This window comes from Phocoena sinus, chromosome 17 (assembly GCF_008692025.1).
Source record: "Phocoena sinus isolate mPhoSin1 chromosome 17, mPhoSin1.pri, whole genome shotgun sequence".
NCBI classification, from domain to species: domain Eukaryota; kingdom Metazoa; phylum Chordata; class Mammalia; order Artiodactyla; family Phocoenidae; genus Phocoena; species Phocoena sinus.
The window spans coordinates 33,215,447-33,239,537 of NC_045779.1; the positions used below are offsets into that span (position 1 = coordinate 33,215,447).

Sequence of the window (24,091 nt, forward strand, 5' to 3'; positions counted from 1 at the left end):
TATGATGTCTCAGGAGAGGAATTTAGTAGCAAGAGGGAATTTCCCAGCTACAAAAAGACAGTGATGGACAAAAATTTATTATTAATGGACATTTCATGGGAAATTCCATTTTCTTTTGACATTTTAATTGGCAGGTTTCCAAGAGTGTGGAAAGGTATGTTAGCAGTAGCTCAGTCTGCATTTAAAAATTTTAGCTCCTGAATTAAGCAGGATATTTTGCTTTTTCAAATGTCTTCAGAACTCAAAATCGTTTTCTCCAGCTGTCACTCCTAGCTTGTAAGCAAAATATACTAAGATATATTTTTTAGGCAATACACACACACACACACAGACAAAGCCACACTTTTTTTTTTTTTTTTTCTGCTTTAGGCAGTGGCTATGTGAAAGAGATTATAAGTTTAGTACCCTTTTTAGTATCCTTTTTTGGGCAAGTATAGACCAAGTTGTAGAAGAAGGCAGAGCTTTTCTTATTATAGTAGCCAATATAGTGTAGGTCAGGAGTCCCCAACCACCGGGCCGCAGCCTGGTACCGGTGTGCAGCCTGTTAGGAACTAAGCCGCACAGCAGGAGGTGAGCGGCTGGCAAGCGAGCAGAGCTTCATCTGCTGCTCCCCATCGCTCCCCATCGCTCGCCATCCCCCCCACCCAGTCCGGGGAAAAATTGTCTTTGTGACAAAACCGGTCCCTGGTGCCAAAAAGGTTGGGGACCACTGGTCTAGGTCATAACAGCGCCGGCTGGTGCAATTTGGAATCGGAAACATGACTGAAGCAGGGGTCCAATGTCAGCAGCTGAACAGGTTGCCAGAGAGAACTCTAAGGTTTATTGGGAACTAAGGAACACTCAGGAAGCTTCTTTGACTTAATTTTTATAATTGTAAAAAGGAATAGAAATGTCTGCCCTGCCAGGGAAACCTTGTTGCACAACTCCTGCCAAGGACACTGTTCACACTGGGGAGGTGCCATTCACGTGGACTACGTTATGAATGGGCCCCCTAGAGTTGTGCGATGTGGAGGCCCTATAGCCTACCTGTCTCCCAGGATTGTTCTGAGAGACTCAAGTTATACAATGAATATAAAAGAACTTTATGAGTTATAAACCTGTCAATCTATGTAAATAATAATAATAATATTTTCCTGGCCAGCTCTGCCCTTCAAGCAAAACATTCTTACCTAGTTTAAGAAAGAGAAAAGCAGCCCTTATTAGCTGGGAGCTGGCCTGGCACTCCCAATGAATTTGTGGCATTCTCCTGTTCAATATAAACACTTTCATAGAACATCAACCTTAGACAGGACTATTTTGTCACTGTAGTGGAGCAAGAAAAAATAAGACCACTTCATTATCATGTTTGAACAGACAGAGGTAAAAACATTGTTCAAACCACAAAAATGAGCAAACATTGCCCTTTCCTGGCTAATAATAAGTGCCTACTTCTTCTTTACCAATTATAGCTTTATCTCAATTTCATTATTCTCACTGGCTAGATATAAATTATTAAGATACCTGATCAGAGAATCACTCCTGCTTCCAGACAGCATCCAATGCAGGGAAGATACCCGTTTCCTTGAATGCTCCTCAGAATCACCTACAAGAAGTCCAAATCCTATGATAAATTATTTCTAACATCCTCTTACTGAGATGTCCTGATTCTTCATGGTACACATAACTGCTGCTTGCAGTGAGTCAGTAAACCCAGATTTATAGAACTGCAGATGTGTTCCTGGTGGTCTTTGGATAGAGGACATTGGCAGATTCATAGAGCAGTTATTATGAATGCTCTATGGAGCCCTCACTGTCTGCATTTCAGTTAAAGAACTGGCTCCTCTAACTTCTCTAGGGACTTAGCTATGGTGTAGTTTCTTTTTCATAGCCCAGAACTCCTGAGGAAGAGATTCTGGTTGGCCATAATATCACCCTTCAAGTCCTTTGTGGATTATGGGGATATGGACATGAGGTACTGAATTTCTAAAACAGCAACAACAACAACAATATCGACAACAGCAATAATAACTAAGACTTATAGGTTAAGAATCCGCCTGCAAATGCAGGGAGCATGGGTTCAAGCCCTGGTGCGGGGAGATCCCATATGCTGTGGAGCAACTAAGCTCGTGCACTACAACTACTGAGCCAGCTCTCTAGAGCCTGCAAGCCACAACTACTGAGCCCGCGTGCCACAACTACTGCAGCCCACGTGCCTAGAGCCTGTGCTCCACAGCAAAGAGAAGCCACCGCAATGAGAAGCCCACACACCACAACAAAGAGTAGCTGCCTTTCGCTGCAACTAGAGAAAGACCACGCACAGCAACGAAGACACAATGCAGCCAATGAATAAATTAATTTTTAAAAAAACAACGTAACACTTATATAATGCTTGCTATGTGTCAGGGACTCTTCTAGGCAATTTCCATAGAGTCACTCACTTAGTACACCAACACTATGCAATAGATGCTCTTATCACTCTAACTTTGCAGATGTAGAAACTGAGGCACAGAGATGTTAATTACTTGTGTAAGGTCCCACAGCTATTAAGAGGCATAGCCAGCAATTGAACAAAGGAAATTATATTGCTGTATTCTGAATCAGTTCAACTGTTCTCATGAAGTAATAGAGTACTGAGAGATGGAGTGTGAATGATTTGGCACCACTCAACACACTTTTATATGAAGAGTTATTTTATACGTGAGCAAGGATATCTTTTAAAGGAGTTCAGTCTAGCAATCTTAAAGTGTTGATGTGTCTCTTTAATAATAGTGTCTGTTAGGAATAATTTAAACTTTATGGAAGTAACTTCGTTGGCTATAATTTGCTTTTTCTTTTACATATGAACATTTTAATTCGGCATTTATTGACTGTCTATGATGAGCATGGCTCTTTCGTGTGTAGTATGGGACAAAAGCTCTACATTGCTATCTACAGAATAAATAAGCTCTACACTGCTGTCTACAGAAGTGATGACTAAAGTCTTTATATACATCATGATGATTTAAGTCTTTATATACATCATTTTTATCGTTTAGAAATCTTCCTTATTATAATAACAACTTGGAATTGGAATATAATTGGCATTAACTGATCTGATTCTAGCAGAAAAATATGGGGCTTTGGCACCCAATAGAGTTAAAAGTCTCCTTCTTCATTAATCTATGTGCATGACCTCTTTGGTATTTTGTAATCTCAGTGAGTCTCATTTCCTTCAACTATTAAATAGTTAAAATAATACTTTTCTTAAGGGTGTTAGGAGAATTAAATAGGATAATGTGCATAAGATTATCCCCAATAAGTATTAGTTTTCTTTCTCAAAGTAAAATATGTGGGCCTTGCCAATTTTAGTCTAAGTGAGAATTATCAACTTTATGATTGTCAAGGCTGGGTTATGAATAGTGAAAAATGACTTAAAAACTGTGTAGCCATGCTCTTGTTTCAAATGTGATCTCTGTGCAGACATGGACCATATCTGTTTTGTTCAACAGTGCCTAGGACAATGAAAGTGATAACAATACACCTACTATCACCTTAGACTGTGGAAGGATGTTATGGCCAGTAGAAGACTGCAATTCTTGGGTGAAAAGCATGCAGAATTCTCTAGTGTGCTCATTTCAAGTTTTTGTTTTTTCAAAGTTACAAGTTCATGTTTAAAAATCATTATAGTTCACAAAGGTAAATAATAATATCATGACATCTATTATGACAAAAGTACAGGATTTTAAAAAATCTTTGCAGCCAATATTCTGATAACTCTCTGAATGGAAACTGTATCTCTAAACTCTTATACTGTAGTCTAAGTAGAAGTAATATATTCTTTCACCTATTTAGAAAATTAAAGTATTATTAAAGAAACCATGTACAACTGAATATGTTGGATGGAAGATATTTTATTTCAAGCATAATTAGGTTTTAAGTTTATTCCTTTTAGTAGATTTAGGGAAAACTTAGTCATCTGATTGAATGAATATATCAATCTTCTTTAAAAACTTATTATGAAATAAATAGATGAAAGAAGTATTAAAATTGAAATACTAACTTCTCACACATAAAAATGTTTTACATTCTAACAAATACAGTATCATTAAGACAAGCTTGTATTGTAATTATTATCTCTATTGAGATATGATGGGGCTAATAAATGATATTATAAAGACAGGAAGATTCCAAAGAGAAAGGGAAGAAAAAAGATGAGCTACTATGTTACCAAACCTACAAGTCAAGTAAGATACTTCTCTTCCCCTAGGAAGGAGTACTGGCCTGATGAAGGAAGGGGAGTGGATGGTACAGCGAGAGCCTGGGTGTGTTATTCCAGTGAAAGAACTCCTCCTGGAAGAAAATACCTGGAATGAGGGGATGGTGGTAAGTGTTCTCCCCAACAATTCCCATTTTAAAGATGGGAAAACTAAGTCTAAGAGTAGATTGACTAACTTCAAGTATTACAAGTAAAAGGTGATAGAACTGGGAGTAAACCAGATGGTTTATTTCAGGTTTATCAGAGGGCCCTTATTAATGAGGTACACGATATATTATCCTAGAATCACAGTAAAACCAGGACCTATACATGTAAAAGTCAGAGCCGAATATCATAAATTTGCAGCTTTCTTTATATTTGCTTTGTGATGAGGTAATGAACTTATTAGAATAAAAGCATTGTATATATTTTTATTTAGTGAGTACTCAAATGGTGCATACATCTGCATTAAATGCCTGAAATATCTCAGTTATTAAGAAGCTATCATTGGAGACATAGCAGAGTGTACATATGTTTATGCACGCAAATATTTAACAGAAACACAGTAAAGAGGTTCAATTATATTCATGCTGAAGTATGGAGGTTACCAGAGAGTTAGTGAATGAGGAATTTACTCACTATTATTTTGTGGAGTGTAAATGATTGAGAAAACCTTACAGAAAGAGGTGATCTGAAGGTCAGTTCAAAGGAGAGAATCATTTTTAGCTGTTTCCAGAGAGTTTTTGTTACATTTTAGAGAGGGCTACAAAATCCAAGAATGAGAACCATGTCCCACCAAGACAACTGGTGGGTCTGCATGTTGCAAAGAAGCAATAGCATGGTGAATGAAGTCTGTACCTCACTACACTCTGGGCAATAAAATGTTTTAAGAGTCAGGTTCCATAATATGAGTTTGTAACATCTTACCTATAATTTGTGGGTAGATGGGCAAAGGCTTGGCCTTAATCACACATATAGAAACACGTTAACAAGATCATGTTTGGTTTTAACCCCAGTCTCTATTTTAGTACGTGCATTGCTTATCCTTACTGAAACTTGCTTTCCTCATCCGTAAGGGAAGTACTTTATGAACTGTGACATACTAACTAATTTTAGTTTTGAATCATGGCTCTTGTTTAAGGTTTTCTTTGTTCTAGTTTAGTGTCATTTGAGGGTGAGCACTGCACAAGGCACATATAGAAAAACACAGGGTATTTCCTGCCTTCCAGGAGTTTTAAGAAAAGAGAGAACAGTTTTTAGAGGCTTAGCACTTATTCCACCCTTGGATGTTTCCCTACTAACATGGTTTCTAAAATTACTCATCTGTGTGGAGCTCAATAAATATTTCTCCACTAACTAACATAAGACAGGCAGATCAAATAATTAGATGTAACACTTTCATTCATACAATATAGCATGTTATCTTACACATGAAAATTGGCAACATGTTCAAAGAGTAACCAAAGTGGCTTTTAGGATCTAGCTGTGTCAGAGAGTTTTGGTTTATTATCTCTCTCTTCTGCCTGCTGTATCTTGTATTTATTTATGTCATCTTCATGTATAACTTCTAAACTATAAGAGCTAGCCACTATGGCTTTGAATGTAATGAAGTCACAGTATGATGAAGGAATTGTTTTCTAATGCAACTCTCCCTAAACCTCAAAACATTAGAATAATTCTGTAGTCCTCCATTTGTCTCAGTTACTGCTCAGAGCGCTAATGCAGCGGGTTGTGTGCCTGGGCATTATGGGGTACTTGCTTTCACTGCTGAGCTTTCTAACACTACAAATAAAACATAGATTATTCAGAAAGTACAAAGGTGCAACATCTTCCCACAAAATCACTGATGAAGTTATTTCATTAATTAGCTCTTCAAAACAAAACAACTGATAACAACAGGATACCTATTGATTTATGAGGTAAAAAATTTCCTTTGAAAAGATAAATATTGATGCCAATACACTGGTGATGAAGTGGAGCCTAGGGGATGAGGGGCTCCTCATGTGGGGATGAGGCCAGCTAGCAGGCATTGTCTGAGTCAGGACCTTGAGCTGGGTCAGGAGGTATAGACCTTATAACTCTCTTATTGGTCATTAATCCTGGGGGTGAATGAAAACATCCTGTGAGATTTCTGAGTCAGTTCTGAAGTAGGTTCTCGTTCAAGTTGGGCAAACATGTAAGAGCAATATATAATTGCTTGGGCACCAGCCCAACCTGGAGTTGATGCTTAGGATGAGGTAGGTAGACAGAGACTAAAGGATCAATTTTTTAAACCAATGAGAAAATTGCTGAAGTTGCTCTACTCAGGCCAGGCATTGCGGGGTGCAGAGTACAACTGAGGAGTGGTTTATCCTTAATTCTTAAGTGTGCTAAAAGTAGATGTGTAGTTTTATTATATGGCATTTTGGGTCAGTAATGATAGTCGTACATACATGTCTGCTTCTCTATGTTACTTATACATTATATATATTACATATGTGTATCATATATGACATTAGTTCATACATGTACATTGTATAAAATTTAGAAGAATCAAAAGGGGTATAGTGAAAAGTTAGTCTCTACCCCTTTCTATGGCTCCCAGCCACCAATTTCCCTCCTGGAAGGTGAATTACAATTGCCAGTCTCTCACTTCCTCCTTTCATGCTCTTTGTTCTAGCCGATTAATCTCCTCAAGCCCAAGGGCTCCTGCTCAGAAATTTTCCAGCTTCTGCATTTTCCTGTCTGGTTAAATTTAACTTTACTTACCTATCTTTCAAAGCCTCAATGTTTTATTTATTCTTCTTTAATTTCTTTTGTCCAGTTCTCCTAACAAGCTCCCTATGTCTCATTCCTACATGTACTTGTTCTCACTTCTCATTCATGATCTTCTCTCTTCTCTAGTCTATCTGAAATTTCTGCTTCTCTGAGACTGAAGTCAGACCCTATTTTTTCTGACTGCTCCACCCATCCCCATTGATTTCCTTCTTCTCTGAACTCCTAGGCATCTACAAAGTGGGTTATGTTTCAGTATCCCAAAATGATGCCAAAATATGTTAAATAAAATATTAAGTTGCATTATTTGGCTGGAACTATATAAATCCAAAGAGGCAAAGAGGTTAGCTCAGAGCTATCAGCTGTTACAATTATCTTTGATTAATGAAAAAATTAACATACAGAATTTTTCAAAATATGGTTCTTGAGGGGAAAGAGAAAAAGGAGTACTTGCTGGGGAGAAGTTGCAAACCACTAACTGTACACACATCTAGTACCTAACTATGTAGTCAAGTGGTTGAGAGCATGACCTTTGAAGTCAGGCACACCTAGGTTTGACACTCTCTGATCTTTTGGAGCCTTGGTTTCTCAACAAGGAACTGAGTTAGCAAGTAAAGCACTCAGCACAACGCCTACTGTATGGTAAATGTTCAATAAATGTTATGTGTTATTGTTGTTGTTGTTAAATCTTATTTGCTATTTTGTAAGGTTTGTCTCCTGTGTTGGGCAGAATAGTTGACCCTCTTCCCCCTCCAAATGTCCACATCCTAATCACCAGAGCCTCTGAATGTTACCTTACGTGGCAAAAGGGACTCTGCCGATGTGATTAAATCAAAGATATTAAAATAGGGAACTTATTCTGGATTGTCAGGTAGACCCAGTATAATAACAAGGATCCTTTATAGATGGAAGATGAAGGCAGAAGATTCAGGGAAGAAGAATCAGTGTCAGAGTTAGAGTGATTTGATGTGAGAAGGAGTCAACCTGCTGTTGCAGGCTTTGAAGATGGAAGAAGAGCCAAGGAATACTGGCATCTCAAAAGAAGCTGGAAAACATAAAGGGATTGTCTCCCAGAGCCAGCAGAAAGGCTTTTAGCCCAGTAAGATCTGGTTCAGATTTGTGAGCCCTAGAATTGTAAGATAATAAGTTTGTGTTGTTTTAAGCCACTAAGGTAGTGGTAATTAATAAAGCATCAATAGGAAATGAGTGTACCTCCCCAGCTGAAGACCAATTTCGTAAAGCTCATAGTGTCCAGAGTAGTGTGGGATGGGAACATAAATGAACAAATTGGGTGTACTGAGGGTTCCAGCAGAGAGGCATAGCAACTTGTAAATTGCCCTTTATAGTGAAGAAGAGGAAATCAGAGTTAGCTACAAGCCAGGTGTCTTTCTAAATGTGGATTTCCATTACAATATAAATTGAAAATACTGGGGAAATTCCCTATCTCACTGCCTGGGAAAGATGCCAACAGGCCATAAATTCACCTATACTCCAGTCAGGTTTTCCCCCTAAGTGTCCTTGCCTCCCTTACTTACTGCTAATTTACAAGATCAGTAATAATCACTATCATGCACTGGGTGCACAGTCTGTGTCAGGCATTGTGCTAAAGGTTTTGTACACATTATCATATTTAATCCTCACAAAATTCCCATGGTGGTAAAAAGAAATGGAGTACCTTGTTTTTCAAAGTTCAGGTCATGAGTCTCAGTGGAAGTTGAAATCAGTTTGGTGAGGATTGACAAGGAATTTTAAACAATAAAATACAGTAGAAAAATACCAGTGTACTGCATAAAATGAATAAGTATATTTTCATAAAATTTGGTTTCAATAATACATATAACAAAGACTCTCAAGTTACAGGTCAGTCTTAATTGATAAAATATATATGTATTGGGTTGTGTTGTAGAACATATTTCTTTTTTTTTTTTTTTTCTTGTGGTACGCGGGCCTCTCACAGTTGTGGCCTCTCCCGTTGCAGAGCACAGGCTCCGGACGCGCAGGCTCAGTGGCCATGGCTCACGGGCCTAGCCGGCTCCACAGCATGTGGGACCTTCCCGGACCAGGGCACGAACCCGTGTGCCCTGCATCGGCAGGCAGACTCTCAACCACTGCGCTACCAGGGAAGCCCTGTAGAACATATTTCTTATAGTGGGTTACATTAAAAAAATTGTAAACCCACCAGTAAAGTGGTTAAGAGTACAGGGTCTGGCAAAAAGGTTACCTTGGTTTAATCCTAGTTCTTTGTCTTACCAGCTCTGTGATCTTGAGTGGGTTACTTGTTCTCTCACACAGTTACTTTGTCTCCTTGGGTCTCATCTCAAAGGGTCTTCTTGAGGATTAAATGGATGAATCTAAGTAAAGCAGTTTGAACGGTGCTTTAGTAGCAAACACTCAGTTACTGTTACTTTCCCAATGTTACCTGGTTAGCAAGTGGCAGAACTGGGCAGATTCCTGTTCTGTCTGATAAAGTTTAGTCTTGAGTTTGAAATCAAAGGTAATTTCAAGCTGACTTAGGTGTCCCATCAAAACAAACAAAGAACAAAATAAGTGTGCCTTTACAATAATTTACCAGCAAATTAAAAAGATGGGAACCCTCATCTTCTCAGGAAGTTGGCCTATGTTGGCAGAGTCTTGTCTCTGAGAGAGTACAGGTTTCCTGTCTTGTTCTGCTCTGAGTTACAGGAGAAGAATATGTGGAAGGCACTAGGTTGTTTGAAATATAGAACAAACTGGTGACTCATATAAAACTTTACCGTAGGATCACCATATAAACGTTTACATCTAAAAGGAATCAGGCAAAGGAGGAAATCATGCAAGAGTCTGGAGGGAGGCCTTCAGCTAAAAGTTTGTGAGATGACTGCTTTTGTTATTGGTTGTATTTGTCTTTTGTTTTTTTCTGCTCTGTTTCCTCCCTCTGCTCCAGCAGGCAGCTGAGCCATTTTATCAAGTTCTTAAAAAATTTTCTGATGCTACCTGGTGTTACGTGCTTTGAGTGTTGGTTGAAATATATAGCCAGGCTATACTGCTTTCACAGGCTCTGAAAATTTAAGAATTTAAGAAGCTAATGAGTTTCTTAAGTTATGTGTAAGCCTTAGTTGCTGAAAATTATTCTGGGCCTTTAAACTGCTGATTTTTATATTCAGCCAAAAGCCAATTTAAAAATGAATTCCATACTACCTCCAATTTGCTTGATTGTAGAGTAATTTTATATCTAGTTAAGGTTTTGTTGGAATATGTATTTCTAGATTCTACGGTTTGGAAAGTGTGTGAATCCAGCCTCTGTACCAGGATGTGGCAGGGAGTTAGCAGTGTTTTGAACCATCAGGGAAAGGAAGTAGATATATTCAGCACCCTGCCCCATCTCAAAAGATCCATTTTCTCATCTTAGTAGTGGTAATCTTTCATTTGTTATTTTGGTTTGAATGTTGTTTGTAGCATATGGCCCTAATGCCTTAGACCCCTAAGTAGAATGGAAAGTAGTGCTAATAATTCTCTGACGGAGACGTACCCCTTCTTCCCCTACGTCGTTGTTCTTGAAGGATATGATTTCTCTTTTATTATTTATTTATACTTTTTAAAAGAGCAGTTTGAGGTTCACAGCAAAGTTGTGGGGAAGGTACAGGAATTTCCCTTATACTAACTGCTCCTGCAAATGCATAGCCTCCCCTATTATCAGCATCCCCCGACCAGAGTGGTTCATTTATTACACCTGTTTAACATACACTAACACATCATAATCATTCAGAGTCCATAGTTTACATCTGTTTACATTACATAGTCTACATTGCAGTTCATTCTTGGTATTACACATCTCACACCAGTCAGAATGGCCATCATCAAAAAATCTAGAAACAATAAATGCTGAAGAGGCTGTGGAGAAAAGGGAACACTCTTGCACTGTTGGTGGGAATGTGAATTGGTACAGCCACTGGGGAGAACAGTATGGAGGTTCCTTAAAAAACTACAAATAGAACTATCATATGACCCAGCAATCCCACTCCTGGGCATACACCCTGAGAAAACCATAATTCAAAAAGAGTCATGTACCAAAATGTTCATTGCACCTCTATTTACAATAGCCAGGAGATGGAAACAACCTAAGTGTCCATCATCGGATGAATGGATAAAGAAGATGTGTCACATATATACAGTGGAATATTACTCAGCCATAAAAAGAAACGAAATTGAGCTATTTGTAATGAGGTGGATGGACCTAGAGTCTGTCATACAGAGTGAAGTAAGTCAGAAAGAGAAAGACAAATACTGTATGCTAACATATATATATGGAATTTAAGAAAAATCATGTCATGAAGAACCTACGGGTAAGACAGGAATAAAGACACAGACCTACTAGAGAATGAACTTGAGGATATGGGGAGGGGGAATGGTAAGCCATGAGAAAGTGAGTGGCATGGACATATATACACTACCAAACGTAAAATAGATAGCTAGTGGGAAGCTACCGCATAGCACAGGGAGATCAGCTCGGAGCTTTGTGACCATCTAGAGGGATGGGATAGGGAAGGTGGGAGGGAGGGAGACGCACGAGGGAAGAGATATGGGAACATATGTATATGTACAACTGATTCACTTTGGTATAAAGCAGAAACTAACACACCATTGTAAAGCAATTATACTCCAATAAAGATGTAAAAAAAAAAAAGCACACTTGAACAATTGTTTTTTTTGTTTTGGTTTTTGATATTTTAGTTTAAATTTTATTTCCTGCCCCCAAACATCCATTAAGCCCCCAGGAGAAGGAAAAGTGGATGTGACTAGAAATAGAGAGAAACTTTCTTCAGAACAATGGCCATGGCAAGCTTAGGCACTTTTGGTGAAATCTCTCTGTGAAGTACTGGCAGAGGAATAAAGTTCAAACTGACACAGAAATATTGCTTTTTTTTTTTTTACATCTATATTGCAGTATAATTGCTTTACAATGGTGTGTTAGTTTCTCCTTTATAACCAAGTGAATCAGTTATACATATACATATGTTCCCATATCTCTTCCCTCTTGCGTCTCCCTCCCTCCCACCCTCCCTATCCCACCCCTTTAGGTGGTCACAAAACACCGAGCTGATCTCCCTGTGCTATGCGGCTGCTTCCCACTAGCTATCTATTTTACGTTTGGTAGTGTATAGTATGTCCATGCCTCTCTCTCGCTTTGTCACAGCTTACCCTTCCCCCTCCCCATATCCTCAAGTTCATTCTCTAGTAGGTCTCTGTCTTTATTCCTGTCTTACACCAGGTTCTTCATGACATTATTTTTTCTTAAATTCCATATATATGTGTTAGCATACGGTATTTGTCTTTCTCTTTCTGACTTACTTCACTCTGTATGACAGACTCTACGTCTATGCACCTCATTACAAATAGCTGAATTTCATTTCTTTTTATGGCTGAGTACTATTCCATTGTATATATGTGCCACATATTCTTTATCCATTCATCTGATGATGGACACTTAGGTTGTTTCCATCTCCGTGCTATTGTAAATAGAGCTGCAGTGAACATTTTGGTACATGACTCTTTTTGAATTATGGTTTTTCCAGGGTATATGCCTAGTAGTGGGATTGCTGGGTCATATGGTAGTTCTATTTGTCGTTTTTTAAGGAACCTCCATACTGTTCTCCATAGTGGCTGTACCAATTCACATTCCCACCAGCAGTGCAAGAGGGTTCCCTTTTCTCCACACCCTCTCCAGCATTTATTGTTTCTAGATTTTTTGATGATGGCCTTTCTGACTGGTGTGAGATGATATCTCATTGTAGTTTTGATTTGCATTACCCTAGTTATTAATGATGTTGAGCATTGTTTCATGTGTTTGTTGGCAGTCTGTATATCTTCTCTGGAGAATTGTCTACTTAGGTCTTCTGCCCATTTTTGGATTTCGTTGTTTCTTTTTTGTTATTGAGCTGCATGAGCTTCTTATAAATTTTGGACATTAATCCCTTGTCGCTTCTTATAAATTTTGGACATTAATCCCTTGTCACTGGCTTCCTTTGCAAATATTTTCTCCCATTCTGAGGGTTGTCTTTTGGTCTTGTTTATGGTTTCCTTTGCTGTGCGAAAGCTTTGAAGTTTCATTAGGTTCCATTTGTTTATTTTTGTTTTTATTTCCATTTCTCTAGGAGGTGGGTCAAAAAGGATCTTGCTGTGATTTATGTCATAGAGTGTTCTGCCTGTGTTTTGCTCTAAGAGTTTGATAGTGTCTGGCCTTACATTTAGGTCTTTAATCCATTTTGAGCTTATTTTTGTGTATGCTGTTAGGGAGTGATCTAATCTCATACTTTGACATGTACCTGTCCAGTTTTCCCAGCACAGTTTATTGAAAAGGCTGTCCTTTCTCCACTGTACATTCCTGCCTCCTTTATCAAAGATAAGGTGACCATGTGTGTGGGTTTATCTCTGGGCTTTCTATCCTGTTCCATTGATCTATCTTTCTGTTTTTGTGCCAGTACCATACTGTCTTGATTACTGTAGCTTTGTAGTAGAGTCTGAACTCAGGTAGCCTGATTCCTCCAGCTCCGTGTTTTGTTCTCAAGATAGCTTTGGCTATTTGGGGTCTTTTGTGTTTCCATACAAATTGTGAAATTTTTACTTCTAGTTCTGTGAAAAATGCCAGTGATAGTTTGATAGGGATTGCATTGAATCTGTAGATCGCTTTGGGTAGTAGAGTCATTTTCACAATGTTGATTCTTCCAATCCAAGAACATGGTATGTCTCTCCATCTATGTGTATCATCTGTAATTTCTTACATCAGTGTCTTATAATTTTCTTCATATAGGTCTTTTGCCTCCTTAGGTAGGTTCACTCGTAGATATTTTATTCTTTTTGTTGCAATTGTAAATGGGAGTGTTTTCTTGATTTCACTTTCAGATTTTTCATCATTAGTGTATAGGAATGCAAGAGATTTCTGTGCATTAATTTTGTATCCTGTAACTTTACCAAATTCATTGATTACTTCTAGTAGTTTTCTGGTAGCATCTTTAGGATTCTCTATGTATAGTATCATGTCATCTGCAAACAGTGACAGCTTTACTTCTTCTTGTCCGATTTGGATTCCTTTTATTTCCTTTTCTTCTCTGATTGCTGTGGCTAAAACTTCCAAAATTATGTTGAATAAGAGTGGTGGGAGTGGGCAACCCTGTCTTTTTCCTGATCTTAGTGGAAATTCTTTCAGTTTTTCACCATTGAGGATGGTGTTGGCTGTGGTTTTGTCATATATGGCCTTTATTATGTTGAGGAAAGTTCCCTCTATGCCTATTTTCTGCAGGGTTTTTATCATAAATGGGTGTTGAATTTTGTCGAAAGCTTTCTCTGCATCTATTGAGATGACCATATGGTTTTTCTCCTTCAATCTATTAATATGGTGTATGACATTGATTGATTTGTGTATATTGAAGAATCCTTGCATTCCTGGAATAAACCCCACTTGATCATGGTGTATGATCCTTTGAATGTGCTGTTGGATTCTGTTTGCTAGTATTTTGTTCAGGATTTTTGCATCTATGTTCATCAGTTATATTGGCCTGTAGTTTTCTTTCTTTGTGACATCCTTGTCTGGTTTTGGTATCAGGGTGATGGTGGCCTCGTAGAATGAGTTTGGGAGTGCTCCTGCCTCTGCTATATTTTGGAAGAGTCTGAGAAGGATAGGTGTTAGCTCTTCTCTAAACATTTGATAGAATTCGCCTGTGAAGCCATCTGGTCCTGGGTTTTTGATTGTTGGAAGATTTTTAATCACTGTTTCAATTTCAGTGCTTGTGATTGTTCTGTTCATATTTTCTGTTTTTTCCTGATTCAGTCTTGGTACCTTGTGCATTTCTAAGAATTTGTCCACTTCTTCCATGTTGTCCATTTTATTGGCATAGAGTTGCTTGTAGTAATCTCTCATGATCTTTTGTAGTTCTGCAGTGTCAGTTGTTACTTCTCCTTTTTCATTTCTCATTCTATTGATTTGACTCTTCTCCCTTTTTTTCTTGATGAATCTGGCTAATGGTTTATCAATTTTGTTTATCTTCTCAAAGAACCAGCTTTTAGTTTTATTGATCTTTGCTATCGTTTCCTTCATTTCTTTTTCATTTATTTCTGATCTGATCTTTATGATTTCTGTCCTTCTGCTAACTTTGGGCTTTTTTTCTTCTTCTTTCTCTAATTGCTTTAGATGCCAGTTTAGGTTGTTTATTCGAGATGTTTCCCGTTTGTTAAGGTAGGATTGTATTGCTATAAACTTCCCTCTTAGAAGTGCTTTTGCTGAATCCCATAAGTTTTGGGTCGTCATGTCTCCATTTTCATTTGTTTCTAGGTATTTTTTGATTTCCTCTTTGACTTCTTCAGTGATCACTTCGTTATTAAGTAGTGTATTGTTTAGCCTCCATGTGATTGTATTTTTTACAGATCTTTTCCTGTAATTGATATCTAGTCTCATAGCGTTTTGGTCGGAAAAGATACTTGATACAATTTCAATTTCCTTAAATCTACCAAGGCTTGATTTGTGACCCAAGATATGATCTATCCTGGAGAATGTTCCATGAGCACTTGAGAAAAATGTGTATTCTCTTGTTTTTGGATTGAATGTGCTATAAATATCAATTATGTACATCTTGTTTGATGTATCATTTAAAGCTTGTGTTTCCTTATTTATTTTCATTTTAGATGATCTGTCCATTGGTGAAAGTGGGGTGTTAAAGTCCCGTAATCTGAATGTGTTACTGCCGATTTCTCCTTTTATGGCTATTAGTATTTGCCTTATGTATTGAGGTGCTCCTATGTTAGGTGCATTAAATATTTACAATTGTTATATCTTATTCTTGGATCGATCCCTTGATCATTATGTAGTGTCCTTTGTCTCTTCTAATAGTCTTTATTTTAAAGTCTATTTTGACTGATATGAGAATTACTACTGCAGCTTTCTTTTGGTTTCCATTTGCATGGAATCTTTTTCCATCCCCTTACTTTTAGTCTGTATGTGTCTCTAGGACTGAAGCGGGTCTCTTGTAGACAGCATCTATATGGGTCTTGTTTTTGTATCCATTCAGCCAATCTGTGTCTTTTGGTGGGAGCATTTAGTCTATTTACATTTAAGGTAATTTTCTCTATGTATGTTCCTATTCCCATTTTCTTAATTGTTTTGTGTTCGTTATTGTAGGTCTTTTCCTTCTGTTGGATTTCTTGGCTAGAGAATTTCCTTTAGCCTTTGTTGTAAAGCTGGTTTTGTGGTGCTGAACTCTCTCAGCTTTTGCTTGTCTCTAAAGCTTTTTATTGCTCCATCAAATCTGAATGAGATCCTTGCTGGGTAGAGTAATCTTGGTTGTAGATTCTTCTCCTTCATAACTTTAAATATGTCCTGCCAGTCCCTTCTGGCTTGCAGAGTTTCTGCTGAAAGATCAGCTTTTAACTTTATGGGGATTCCCTTGTGTGTTATTTGTTGTTTTTCCCTTGCTGCTTTTAATATGTTTTCTTTGAATTTAATTTTTGACAGTTTCATTAATATGTTTCTTGGCATATTTCTCCTTGGATTTATCCTGTATGAGACTCTGTGCTTCCTGGAGTTGATTAACTATTTCCTTTCCCATATTAGGGAAGTTTTCAACTATAATCTCTTCAAATATTTTCTCAGTCCTATTCTTTTTCTCTTCTTCTTCTGGAACCCCTATAATTTGAATGTTGGTGCATCTAATGTTGTCCCAGATGTCTCTGAGACTGTCCTCAGTTCTTTTCGTTCTTTTTTCTTTATTCTGCTCTGCAGTAGTTATTTCCACTATTTTATCTTCCAGGTCACTTATCCGTTCTTCTGTCTGTTATTCTGCTATTAATCCCACCTAGAGTATTTTAAATTTCATTTCTTGTATTATTCATCGTTGTTTGTTTCATCTTTAGTTCTTTTAGGTCCTTGTTAAATGTTTCTTGCATTTTGTCTATTCTATTTCCAAGATATTGGATCCTCTTTACTATCATTATTCTGAATTCTTTTTCAGGTAGACTGCCTATTTCCTCTTCATTTGTTAGGTCTGGTGTGTTTTTATCTTGCTCCTTCCTCTGATATGTGTTTTTCTGTCTTCTCATTTTGCTTCTCTTACTGTGTTTGGGGTCTCCTTTTTGCACGCTGCACATTCGTAGTTCCCTTTGTTTTTGGTGTCTGTCCCCAGTGGCTAAAGTTGTTTCAGTGGGTTGTGTAGGCTTCCAGGTGGAGGGCAGTAGTGCCTGTGTTCTGGTGGATGAGGCTGGATCTTGTCTTTCTGGTAGGCAGGTCCACGTCTGTTGGTGTGTTTTGGGGTGTCTGTGGACTTATTATGATTTTCGGCAGCCTCTCTGCTAATGGGTGGGGTTGTGTTCCTGTCTTGCTAGTTGTTTGCCGTAGGCTGTCCAGCACTGTAGCTTGCTGGTCGTTCAGTGATTCTGCATGCTGTGGTTGAGATGGAGATCTCTGGGAGATTTTCGCCGTTTGATATGTGCAGCTGGAGGTCTCTTGTGGACCAGTGTCCTGAAGTTGACTCTCCCACCTCAGAGGCACAGCACTGACTCCTGGCTGCAGCACCAAGAGCCTTTCATCCACACGTCCAGGTACGTGGGGATTTTCTTCCCTTTTGGGAGGCCTGAGGTCTTCTGCCAGCGTTCAGTAGGTGTTATGTAGGAGTTGTTCCACGTGTAGATGTATTTCTGGTGTATCTCCGGGTGGCGGGCGCAGGTGCCCGTTTGCGGGCTTCTCTGGGCTCTCGGCTCCCGGCAGCGGGGAGCGGCGAAGGAACCAGGAGGGCTGGCGGCCGGTCTGGGAATGTGGCGGCCACGCAAAAACGACCCATGGCCCTCACTCACCGCTCCAGTGCAGCGGCGACACGGGCCCACGGCCACCACCCTCGGGTTCCGCCACAGCCGCTGGACATGCCGCGGACCCGCACGGCTAAGAGGAGCTGGGCTCAGGCGTCAGCCCTCCCGCTCCAACTAACTCCCCAGAAGTATTGCTTGGTGTGCATTTCCAGGCTCTGCCTTCTTTCTCATCTCTTGGTGGCAGGTTGAGGACGGGGAGAAAAGGTTAAAGTTTTTCATAAACCGGCAGAATAAGCTTATAACATCCTCTCACTATCTCTGCATAGATTCTAGTCTCTGCAGCACTACATAAGCTTTGCTCAAAGTAATGAACAGTTAAAAGTCAAGTGTAATACTTCACCAAACAACTTAAAAATGCTTGTGCACTGTAAAGGATTAAGTTGCAGAGAACACAAATGGACCCAGAGCAACTTTTGCCAAAAGAGAATATTGTGCTAAGTGTACAGCCATAGCTCTTTTCCGTATGAAGAAACATTCAGAAGGATAAAAGAACTTGGTCAAAATCACACAAGTAAGTAGGACAGAATCTGGTCTGTCTGTCATAAGGGTTGTGTTCTTTAACCAGCAGGCTAGCTTTTCTCAAATCTGATTCATGCATAGAATAACTAAACACCTCTGTTTGCCTTGAATATTCCCTGTTTATATGTAGGGCTGCTGCGATTTCTCATATTGCCCACTTTGACTCCCAAAAGCAACCGAGAATACACAAGATTTTGGTCATTCTATCCGTGGACCACTGTGGTGGGACTGCCCAGGAAGCTTATTAAAAGTGCAGCTTCCTGAGCCCTACTCCACATCTAGATAAGTTGTCTTAGGGTTGGCTCAAGAATCCAGGTACAAGTCTTTTTAAGTGCTTTTGTGGAACCCCCCAGGTGAGTCTCTCGCTCTCGTAGTTAATAAACCATTTATTCTGCCTCCCCCAGATGCCCAGCCAGGTCCTATTAAGGTAGACGTTCCCCCACCACATCAGAGGGATGCTCCCAGCCAAGTAATCTCTGGAGCCCTGGAGAATCTGAATGGTCTCATGCTGGCCCACCTGCCATGACAAAGCTCCTCCAGAGCATTCCCCTTCACATTTTACATTCTACCACTCCCAAAGGCAGTCGGCTCCAATGGGGCCTGACTTCGTGTGTCCTAACGTGCACCCGCTGGTTCAAGCAGTTTAGGAATAGAAGGTGCTGTGGTTTTCAACCAGGGTGGCCCAACCTCTAAAATGGTAGTCGAAGCAGTCTCTACCTCCCGGGCACATCGCCTCTGCAACAGCCCCAGTAGACGAATGTCCCATCTTTGCTTTTTTGAGGTCGGCAACAGGGAGTCCCCTCCTAAAGAAGGTTGTCTCTCATTGCCACACTATCAAAGCCTGCCGCAAATGTTCCTTCCCGTAGGCTTGATCAGGCTAAGGGCAGAGTTGTCTATTTCCTTCTCTGAGTCGGACCAAATCATCTTAGAAACACCTTGTCACACTGTTGACCATGTTTTTCATGGGAGCTGCTGCTGAGTCTTTATCTCATGCTTTCATGGTGGAGAGAAAGAGGATTCTAATGCTTTTTACTTCTAGGGGAGAGGGGAGTGTAATGATTATGTTGTCATTTTCTATTACGCACTTTTGTCATGAATTTGTTTTCAATTTCATGTTAAAATGGGCCCACCATTTCCACTTTGTGAGGTCATTCAGCACCCTCCTTTTGCACCTTTAACATCTCTCTCATTATCACTTGGAAATATTTGAATTGGCGTGAGATTGTCCTCACATTCCTATTAGCTGTAAATCTGGAGCCCGGACATGAACCTAACCATTGAGCAGAACACCTCTCTACTACCTGTGTAACGCTGGGTAGGCCCCTTAACCTCTTGGTGTTTCTAAGTCCTCAGTTGTAAAAATGTGAGGGTGCTATGAATTTATATTTGGGGCACGACAAGGTGGAGAAGAGTGTGTCTTTTCCTTTATTCTTCCAAACTGGAATGTCTTCCCTCTCTTCCGCATGGCTCCAAATCTCACTTGTCCTTCAGGCCGACTGCCAAGGAGCCTTCCCTGATTCCCTAGGCCTCACAAATCTCAGCCTCTTAGGGTCAGTGCCATACAACCTAGCTGTCTCTTACGTTAATCTTGTCTCTCAAGCCAAACTCAGAATATGGGTTTCTCTTGCCCCTCTTGTGGCCCCTGCAGCTGTGCGAGCCCACCGGCACGTGCCACTTGGTGGTCTACTAGACTAGGGCATGGGTGGGGAGGCCAAGGTTTGAGAGGCGAGGCAGAGTACCTTTGCCTCTACCCTGTTCTCCTCCACAAAACTGCCCCTCCTCCTCAAGCCTGCCCCTCAAGTCAAAAGTTCCATATATGACGTCACTGAGTAGTGATGCCCTCACAGGCGTTCTCAGAGTTTCCATGGCAGCATAACTGTGCAAACGGGCTGCACTCAGAGAAACTTCTCTACCAGTTCTCCACCAGATACCAATCGTTTTGGCTGTCTGTGTGAGAATGTGTGACCGGATAGTGTATGTGTACTCTAACCTGTGCTCTGTTCCCTGGGTGGGCAGTGCAACAGGTACACCCAGACAGGGCAACTCTACAGGAGGTATGATACACACACAACCTCACCTGGCTGGCACATGTTCCTGTGGGGGTTGCCAACTACGTACAGCTGAGCATTTTCCCAGATGTAAGTAATACCAGTGAGCAGGAACGCTTTCAGGGACGCACAGTTCTCACTGCTGAGGACAAGTGAAAGGTCATCCCTGGACAAGTGTGCAGGACAGTTCTGAGCTTTATAAATGTAGCCTTACCCTTTGGGCTATAGGATGCTTCCATTCAGACCCTTTCCTGATTGGCCTCTTAACAAAAGACAAGTGCATTTTTGTTGGCAAATTACAAATGGAGTGGTTTGAGGAACAGGGCCACTCTTGAACTGCACCTTTAAACCCAGGCACCACTGTGCTATCATGTAGACATCTATATCGGTCCCCTCAGACACATCCCTTACTAAGTTGCTGAGTACTAGGGGAGAGGGTGTTGCCATATTGATGGGAAGACCGTAAGAACGAAGGCGGGGTGTGTGTGGGGGTGATGAAGTGCTAATGAGACTGGAGGGCTGAGGAGATGGTGTCCCAGGAGGTTGGGTTGATGTGAGCGTAGGCTTGGTACCCGGGACCCGGTTCTGAGTCTCCTGATCTCTCTGCCTCAGTATTTGGCCTTGTTCTAATCGACATAAAAGTATTAGACAGCTAGAGTTCAGTGTGGTTGAAATAGGCAGTATAAATGGGGCCCAAGATGGGTTGCCAAGGTGGGCGGGGTTCTTAACCAATTTATATTAGATTATTTTTTTTCCAAAACGTGAAAGACATTTCCATGAAAGCCTCAGAAGTGACAGACTGCAAGCAATGTTTTCTCTGTTGTGGAAGGGAGAGATGGAGAGGATCACGATTGCAATTACTTTCGGGTTCTACCGTTTTCCCTGGGGACGGTGAGGAGACTTCCTCATGCGCTGCAGCCCTGGGCTCTAGGGAGGGCTTTTGCAGCCAGGGTCCCTTCTCTAGGGACTCATAGAGATGATGCGCCAAGGCTGTGTTTTGGACGTCAAGCAGATTAAAAGGCGTTCAGCCAGAAACTGGGAGAGACGTGAGAGAGGGAAATTCTGGCGGGAGACTGTGCACAGCAGAAGTGACTGATCAGTTCTGATTTTCTTTGCAGCAGCAGTGGCTCCCTTTTCTCGTCCTACACCGGGTCACTACCATGTCCTGTACCGCGGGTGTGGAGTAACGCAGTTGGGCTGGCATGGGGAGACATACTGCCTCGTTGGTGGCTACCGGGCCTACGGGGATGTTATTTCGCCAAGCCAGCAAAGGTGGAAGCAGAGACGCCAGCCTCCAGACGTTGTCCCAAGAGAAAGCACAATCCGGAAAAGTCGGACAAAGACCTGGGTTGCTCCAGAACCAAAATCCAGCGATTGCAGCATTCAAGCAGCTCAGGAATACAAGGTGCTTTGATTCTAAAGCAGGGTGGCCCAACCTTTGGTCACATCCCTTCTGCAACAGCCCCAGTGAATGAATGTCCCATCTTTGCTTTTTCAAGGTCGGCAAAAGGGAGTTCCATCCTAAAGAAGGTCGTCTCTCATTGCCACACTATCAAAGGCTGCCCCAAATGTGATTCCTTCCTGTGGGTCTGATCAGGCTAAGGGCAGAGTTGTCTCTTTCCTTCTCTGAGTCAGACCAAATCGTCTTAGTAACACCTCTTCACACTCTTGACCAGGTTTTTCACGGGGTCGGAGCTGAGCGTTTATCTCATCATATCATGGTGTAGAGACAGAGGTTTCTAATGATCTTTAGTTTTAGGGGAGAGGGGTGTGTAATGATCATGTTGTCATTTTGTATTATGTCTTTTTTCCATGAATTTGTCTTCAATTTCATGTTAAAATGGGCCCACCATTCCCTCTTTGTGTGGTGATTCATCAACCCCATTTTGCACCTTTAACAGTTCTCTCATTATCACTTGGACATGTTTGAAATGGCATGAGCGTGTCATCACAGTCCTATCAAGTGTATATCGGGAACCCCGTCGTGAACCTAACCATGGAGCGGAACACCTCTCCAACACTCGTGTTACACAGGGTAGGCCCCTTAACCTCTTGTATTTTTTAAGTGCTCAGTTATAAAAATGTGCGGATGCTACGAATTTATATTTGGCACAGGACAAGGTCGAGAAGTGTGTCTTTGGTTTTATTCTTCCAAACTGGAATGTCTTCCGTCTCTTCCCCGTGGGTCCAAATCTCACATGTCCTTCAGGCCCACTGCCAAGGAGCCTTCCCTGGTTCCCCAGTCCACACAAAGCTCTGTCTCTTAGGGTCAGTGCCATACAAGCAAGCTGTCTCTTACGTTAATCTTGCCTCTCAAGCCAATCTCAGAATGTGGGTCTCTCTTGCACTCCTGGGGCCCCTGGGGCTGGGCCAGCCCACTGGCATGCCCGACATGGGCTGCCTACTAGACTAGGGCATGGGTGGGAAGGTCCACTGGTGAGGGGGCAGGCAGAGTACCTCTGCCTCCACCCTTCTCTCCTCCACAAGACTGCCCCTCCTCCTGAAGCCTGCCCCTCAAGTCACAGTTTCCTCATATGACCTCCCTGGATAGTGATGCCCTCACAGGCCTTCTCACAGTTTCCTTGGCAGAGTAACTATGCACACTTGCTGCCCTCAGAGAAACTTCCCTATGCTGGAGGGAACTTCTTTCCTTGGAGAAAGTTCTCCACCAGATACAAATCTCTTTGGTTGTCTGAGAGAGAATGTCTGACCATACCTCCTATATTCACTCAAACCTGTCCTCTGTTCCCTGGGAGGCAGTGCAACAGGTACACCGAGTCCGGCCATCTGTACAAGAGGCATGGTGTACACACAACCTACCCTGGCTGCCATATTTTCCTGTGGGGCTTGCCCACTACATATACCAAAGCCGTTTCCCAGCTGTAAGTAATAGCAGTGACCAGGGACACCTTCAGAGACCCACAGTGCTCACTGCTGAGGAGAAGTGAAAGGTCATCCCAGGACAAGTGTGCAGGAAGTTTCTGATTTTTATAATTGTAGCCTTCCCATTTGGACTACAGCATGCTTCCATTCAAACCCTTTCTTGATTGGCCACTTAGCAAAAGACAAGTGCATCTTTGTTAGAAAATGGTAAGAAGAGCAGTTTGAGGAAGAGGGCCACTCTAGAACGGCACCTGCCAATGCAGGCACGTCTGTGCTGTCTATCTAGGCGTCTATATCGGTCCCCTCAGACACATCCCATACTGAGTTGCTGAGTACTAGGGGAGAGGGTGGTGCCATATTGATGGGAAGAGCAGAACAACGAAGGGGGTTTGATGAAGGAGTAATTAGACTGGAGGGCTGAGGAGATGGTGTTCCAGGAGGCTGGGTTGATGTGAGCCTAGGCTTGGTACCCAGAACTCGGTTCTGAGTCTCCTGATCATTCTGCCTCAGGATTTGGCCTTGTTCTAATCCATATAAAAGTATCACAGTGCTTGATTTCAGTGGGGTTGAAAGAGGCAGGATAAGTGGAGCCCAAGAGGGGTTGCCAAGGTGGGCTGGGCTCTTAACCAATTTATATTAGATTATTTTTTTCAAAATTTGAAAGACATTTCCATGAAAGCCTCAGAAGTGGCGGACTGCAAGAAATGTTTTCTCTGTTGTGGAAGGCAGAGATGGAGAGGATCACGATTGCAATTACTTTTGGGCTCTGCGGTTTTCCCTGGAAACGGCGAAGAGACTTCCTCATCCGCTGCAGCCGTAGGCTCTAGGGAGGGCTTTTGCAGCCACT

At 41.2% G+C, this 24,091-nt stretch overlaps 2 protein-coding genes across 4 annotated transcripts in view; both read left to right on the top strand.

The window, feature by feature from the left end:
• Positions 1-24,091, top strand: part of RIPK2 (receptor interacting serine/threonine kinase 2) — a 194,996-nt gene that overhangs the window by 97,913 nt on the left and 72,992 nt on the right. The window lies entirely within an intron of this gene.
• Positions 20,271-21,954, top strand: LOC116742679 (DPEP2 neighbor protein-like). The gene is given in 3 exon segments (XM_032610511.1): positions 20,271-20,337; positions 21,480-21,611; positions 21,614-21,954. Coding segments are annotated over 3 exon segments (540 nt in total).